The 6,556-nt window shown below is 41.4% G+C and overlaps 1 protein-coding gene across 1 annotated transcript; it reads left to right on the top strand.

The window, feature by feature from the left end:
• Positions 1-488: 488 nt before the first annotated feature.
• LOC130413705 (E3 ubiquitin-protein ligase RBBP6-like) lies at positions 489-3,132 on the top strand. Its single transcript, XM_056739103.1, has 10 exons — positions 489-893; positions 1,246-1,345; positions 1,429-1,465; positions 1,736-1,777; positions 1,869-1,957; positions 2,031-2,127; positions 2,211-2,350; positions 2,429-2,604; positions 2,679-2,782; positions 2,871-3,132. Exons 1-10 carry the CDS (start codon positions 734-736, stop codon positions 3,117-3,119), a joined length of 1,194 nt encoding a protein of 397 aa, XP_056595081.1. The 5' UTR covers positions 489-733; the 3' UTR covers positions 3,120-3,132.
• The last annotated feature ends 3,424 nt before the right edge of the window (positions 3,133-6,556 follow it).

The following is a 6,556-nucleotide window of genomic DNA, read 5'->3' as shown; positions in this document are numbered from 1 at the left end:
GTAAAACATTAACTATCGAAAAAAAATTCAAGGAGCTTTATATATCATGCAAATTAATTATATGACTTTCCAATGATGAGTATTTTACATCCAAATGTTATAATTACTAACTACATCGGGCTACATAAAGAATACTTTATAAAAAACGCATTAACAATACATTTTTTTTATAAATTAAACATTACCTGTAACAAACTGTAACCATTAGGCCCAAAATAAACATGTATTCATTTAAGTAAAATAACTGAATAAGAAGGAATATTGATTTTTTTTGTTATTTTCAGAAATGAAAGTACATTACAAATGACTAATAAATGAAGAGAAATCCCCTCTGTTACATTTTATTACAGTAATTACACTCAGTAATCATAGACACCAAACACTAATGTTAACACACTTCAATAAAACTTTATTTTTTTGTTTAGTTGTGCTTGATGTGCATCTTAAACATTGACGTCATCAAGATCGCTTTTAATTGATGCGCTTGATCGGTTTCCATAGTAACAAGCAAAGTTTTGTTTAGTGTTGCTATTTGATCGCTGTTCACGAGAGCACCTTTCTACATCCTCGTTGTCGTCTGATTTTAACTTCTTATATTCATATTTGTGTTATTAATATCTATTATAGTTGTGATTAATTACTTGCTGACCATTATCTGTTCATTTCTATTGCATTTCTGCCAATTTATTACATTAATTGCATCTGTTTGTGTGCAGGGGCATCAGAACGCAACATGCCGTGTGTTCATTATAAGTTTGTCAGTAAACTTACACACGACACTGTGATCTTTGAGGGCCTTCACATCACTCTCGGAGATTTGAAACGACAAATCATGAGACGAGAGAAACTGAAGCGATGTGACCTGCGCATCTCCAACGAGCAAACTGATGAAGGTAAGTTCAGCTATTTTACATGTAAACTTTGACTTATTTGCTCTCTTTAACGGGTATAAAGTATTAAATGTGATTATGGAAAAATAGTCACGGAGGGCAGAGGTCACAGGCTTTATCCTTTTATCACTATTTTAACATATGATTAAATGAACATTAAGAGAAAACGCAGCAGGTCACCTCTGTTTGGTACACTCACTAGTATGTATTGTATTGTATTGTATGTTTATTATAAACTAATGTTGTTAATAGTATAAAATATTATATATTGATATGTACTGTGGTCGGTATACAGTATCCTGGTATTATTTTAGTTGGTGTGGACAGACTGTAAATAAGTGTGTGTTTCCCACAGAATACACTGATGATTCAGACATCATCCCCAGTAACACTATGGTGACCGTCAGAAGAATCCCTGGCACTGGGGTGAAATCCACATATAACAGACCTGCAAAGTAAGTCACTTGATGATGTTATGAATATGAATCTTTTAATGAATATCAATCAGTCATTAAGTCTTTGTTGTTTTGTTTTGCAGTAATTGGTCTAAACCATCAAGTGGATCTTCAAAAGCAGTATGTAAACAAAAGTGTTGACTTGAATGTTTATTTTGTGCTGTATGATCTCTTTAAGCTGGTCAGAGTTGACCATGAAGAAGCCTTGAACAATAGGCCTAAGTTTATTTTTACTGTAAAATTCAATAAGTTAAAATTCATTATGGAAAATTGCTGTAAAATGTCATTTGGTGGGTTTCTGTTTACATTGTGTTAAGTGTCTTTAGTTCGTATCTCTGGGTGTGATGGGGTTCTGAATGGTAATAAATCTCTTTGGTCTTCTTTCAACAGCAAGTGAATGGTTCTTCATTGTCACTGGAGCAGCTTTTCAAGGTACTGAAATCCACTAAACAATATGAAAACTATGTAAACTGTATGTTTGTGTAGAAAAAGGCGTATAAAGCATTTATTTGTAAATGAACAGACGGAGAATCTGGCTGAGGCAAAGGCATCAGAGGAGGACAAAATTAAAGCTGTCATGTTCCAGTCCAGCCGCTGTTACTATTCTACCAAGTGAGTATAATAACGTTCACATTGTGACCTGAATTTTCAAGTGCTCTCCATCATGACTCTCATCGATTACCAGTGAAGCACTCAAGCTGGTTGGAGGCCTTCCACCAAACTATGTGTGCTATAACTGTGGCGTACCTGGGCATCACATCAGAAACTGCCCAAAGACACGGGTAACACATAACTAAACTGTGGACAGGATTTGTGTGCACGTTTGGAAGTGAATTTAAATGCAACCTTGCTTGTGCCTTCACAGGATCCAGCATTTATTGGGGGTAAGCGCATACGGAGAAGCGCAGGAATTCCTGTCAGCTTCTTAATGGAGGTGGATGACCAGAACATGAAGGGAGTGATGCTGAGCAGCAGTGGAAAGCATGTCATTCCCATTATCAACGCGTGAGTTTACAACTGTAGAGACGTCACCACTGACACACATTTGCGTTCGATTGATAATTGTGCGCTTGTTCTGTTTAGTGAGGCTTATGCAACTCAAAAGAAAGAAGATCTGCCCTTCTTACCCAGGAGTGAGTCCTCCACATCCACCCCAGATGAAGATCCGGTGCCCGATGCTCTGCTGTGTCAGATATGCAAAGATCTCATGACTGACGCTGTGATGACGCCGTGTTGCAGCAACAGCTTCTGCGATGAGTGTGAGTCTCTACACAAGCAAATATCACTCAGTTTTGTTTGACCTTTGAGAACATATGTGATTGTTTGGTCGCAGGTATTCGAACGTGTCTGCTGGATTCAGATGAACATGTTTGTCCCAGCTGCACAAAGTTTCATGTGTCTCCTGATGATTTGAATGTAAACATGTTCTTACGGCAGGTAAGATTGTGAAACTGTACATCAGGCTTTTGTCAAGCATCAAGCTCTGTCTTCTTTCCAAACGGTTTTCTGGTTCTTGCTCACACAGGAAGTGAACTGTTTTAAGAACAGATCCGAGGGGTCTGGTTTCTCACACTCCAGAAAACCCCTGAACTCTTATACGGCGTGTTCCTCCACAAGCCCAAGTCTCAGCCATCGGTCCAGCTCAGTCGTTTCTGAACCCCATGGCTCCCGCAACAACTCATCCTCCGGTAAGAGGCAACGGGGTTTGCGTGATGATGGCAGTGAAGACAATGACTCCGGACCTCTGCCCAAGAAGTCCAAGAATGCTTTCTGATGAAGAATATCCAGGGAGATTCATCATTATGTATATATTATGTATATAGTTACAGTAGATATCATAGACATATAGACTTAATAAATATTTAGAATTTTACATTTAATACAGGTTTGAAGAGTGTTTAGTAAATTCACACACACGCACAAATTCACAAATACACAAAATACTAAAACAAAAACATTCATTATTATTTCTTACCTTTAACTATAATTTAAAGAAATCTAAATCACTTTCACTTTGAAAAGCCAATAAGAAAAATAACTCAAAATACAGAAAAGTCCTCTATTCCTGCATCACTTTTGTTAATTATTAAAAATTATTTTTGGTCCCTATACTGAAGTGTTACCTAATTTTTTTTTTTTTAATATAGTGTATTTGCATCTGACACAATCCATCGGCCCCACAATGCACTTTTTAGTATGGTTAATAATACTTAGTTATTTGGCTATTTATGTAGGTTGACACAGCAACTGAACATATAAAGTATGACTTTATAAAGAATTTGCTCACTGGGCCACATGCAGAAATTAATTTTCATGGTGTGAAAAACACTTCTTTATTAAGATTTATGTCTTTTTTTAAGGAGGGTTAAATGTAGTGTCTTGTTCTTATTGGACCAGGTGAGTCTTTGATTTAAGACAACTATTAGCTGTCTCGCTGCCATAATTTGAGGAAACTCCCCATAACATTCATACTTCATATAGATTACGCCTTTCCTGTCAGATGGTTTGCCAGCTGATGTGCTTTGGGATAATAGGCTGTATTAAAAGAGCTCACAACTATCACTGTATGACAATTTTATTCATGAAAACACTTCAATAGCCTAAATAGAGTGTATTAAACCCAAGTTTTTCATTTGTAAATTTAAAACTAAATAAAATTTTATATTCAATTATTATATAAAAATGTATTTGTGAAATTAAACTGCGATGTAGAAAGCTTACTGCATAACGTTATGGACCATCAAAGCTGATGTTTCATAAGAGCGGTCCAGACCAACAAGCTATACTTAACTGAGAAGGTTTTGGGAAACACTTGTTAACGTTAAGGTACAGCCTAAAGTATATTTTAAGTAAGACAGAGTGTTAAAAAGGTTTTGATAAATGCAGCACTGGACTGGAGTGTTATCACATATTTGTCTAAAACTGTACAATTAATCATACGTTTCAGCAACAAACTGACATTACTCGATCAGCTAAATGTTACAAAATAGAATTAAAAACCCCTCAATGATGTTTGGAGGGTTACGGGCATTTCTGCTGTATGTGCTTGTTCTGTCCTATGAAAGTGCCAAAAAAAAGCAAAAAAGCCAAGAATCTACTTTCCCAGCTCACAGAGCCTCTTGCACTCTGTTTCAATATGAGAGGCTTCGATCAAATATTGTTGGATTAATCATTAGTTTGTTCTTAAGAGGGCTAAGTTTCACTATAAATTAATTTGAAAATATTTTTATTAAGTAGCCTTTATTTTTCTTTCAATTAGAGCTGTCAAATGATTAATCACGATTAATCGCATCCAAAATAAAAGTGTAGGTTTACATAATATGAGTCTGTGCACAGTACATAATATTTTTTTATTTTAAAAAGCACATTCAAATACATGCATATACATAAATAAAATATAGAAATACACAATAATTTGTAAATCAATTTGATTATTGGTTAGCACACTCCTGTGTGTTCCCTGCCTGTGTTCCACGTCTTTTCCCCATGGACTATCGTTTTGCCACGCTCCTTCACATGTGTTTTGTTCTCATTGACTTTCGCACCTGCACCCCATTATCTAGTTCATCTCCATCACCTGTGTAGTCCTTGTTATCTGTTCTATTTTAGTTCTCCTATCAGTTCAGTTTCTCAAAATCTCTCAAGAGGACAATCTGAGGTACCACCATCTGGAGAGATATGTGGAGAAATTGCTCCTTCTGAGTCGGGAGGTGAGATGGAATGATCGCTTGCTTAATGCGTGTTTTTTGATGGGGTTGGATGATGACTCCCTTCGGGGTCTGTGTCCTGAGTTCAGGGACAGACCCGTTGCGGAGTTTGTCGATCTCATCCGGTGGTTATTGGATGGTCAACTCCGTTTGGGCGAGACCACTCCGGATGAGTTCGATCATCATCCGATCCCGTCCGTGCAAGCTGCGAGCGATCCAACTCACCTCGCAATCTCCCCGAGGTCCTCCACCGGACACGGAGCGCGCAGAAATCCATGGTCTACAAGATCCGTTACCCAGCCGACAGAGAGGCACCGCCGCGTAGGAAACGGCGTGTTGGTCAAGTACCTCCTGAATCTTCATCTCGTTGCTTCCCGGAGTCTGCCGTTAATTGCGGTCGAGGTATGGAAGGCCGTATGGGCCAGAACCTCCCGCCACCACACCAGCCGGAGCCTACGGAAGTTGTTCTCCCGGAGCTTAGCCTGGCACAGCAGATACTCTGGGAATTTGAGCCCCTGTTCCATACCCCCACAGAGCTCGTTCCAGAGCTGCTGTCCCTGAATCCTGTTCCAGTATGTGTGCCCTTGGATCCCGTTCCAGTATGTGTGTCCCTGGATCCGGTTCCAGTAAGTGTGTCCCTGGATACCACTGCAGTGGAAGTGATGGCATTGGCGGAGGCCTGTGTCTGGGGGCGGCCATCGTCCCCAAGAACCCGTAGGGCTCCGGTTCAGAACTCCCTCCCACCCTCCCTCATTCTCCTGCTTCTGGACTGTCTCATCTGCCACTGCTTCCGGTCAGCCCCGCTGCTCACTCTCCAGGCACCATCGATGCTGTTGAGCCACCACGGGGCTGCCTGTCATCAGTACCATCGCGACTCGAGGACCCTTCGTCTACACCCTCAGCCTCCGAATTCCTGACTCCGTCTCGGCCCATCGCCCACAGGACCTCACCTCGGTGCCAAGCTTCCTCGTCTCCACCGTCGACCGGTCGTGCACCACCTCCACCTGGGTCCCTCCGGCTCCGCCTTGGTTGGTCGTCGAACCGCCATCGCCTCTAGACTATACTCCTCCGGCTGCACTTCATCGCTTCGTCCCGCAAGCTCTGTTGGGCTACTCCCTTCCTTCAGCTACACCTTGTTCCTCTGTCTTTCCGGCTCCACCATAGACTCCCGGATCTCCGTCTCTGCCTCAGGCGGAGGAGCCTTCATTTCCACGCTGGACCTCTGGATCCTCTCCTCTTGGGCTCTTCAGCTCTCGGTCTCCGCCTACGTCGCCTCTGTCGGCCGGCTCCTTGAAGTTGTCAGCCTCCCCTCCTCCACGGCTCCGTCCTCCATCGGCTCCTTTGGCGGTCACCATCAGGGCCCTTGAGTGGATTGTCTCTGGCTCCTCCTGCTCGGGTTCCCTCCTGTCTCGAGCATGGCTCCTTCCACCGTCAACACCCCCTTGGTCCTTCTGGTCGTCTGCGTCTGCCTGTCTTCACCTGTCTCCCACCAAAGTTCGTCCCC

This window comes from Triplophysa dalaica, chromosome 23, assembly GCF_015846415.1.
Source record: "Triplophysa dalaica isolate WHDGS20190420 chromosome 23, ASM1584641v1, whole genome shotgun sequence".
NCBI lineage: Eukaryota > Metazoa > Chordata > Actinopteri > Cypriniformes > Nemacheilidae > Triplophysa > Triplophysa dalaica.
Note: the sequence above shows the minus strand (reverse complement) of the source record. Positions and strands in the feature narration are given on the sequence as shown.

What these genes read in the sequence shown, in the direction of transcription:
- LOC130413705 (XM_056739103.1), top strand. Translation starts at nt 734, where the DNA reads ATGCCGTGTGTTCATTATAAGTTTGTCAGTAAACTTACACACGACACT. An exon ending in CACTGGAGCAGCTTTTCAAG is followed by an intron (nt 1,778 to 1,868) that starts GTACTGAAATCC and finishes GTAAATGAACAG; the next exon opens with ACGGAGAATCTGGCTGAGGC. An exon ending in CGCTGTTACTATTCTACCAA is followed by an intron (nt 1,958 to 2,030) that starts GTGAGTATAATA and finishes ATCGATTACCAG; the next exon opens with TGAAGCACTCAAGCTGGTTG.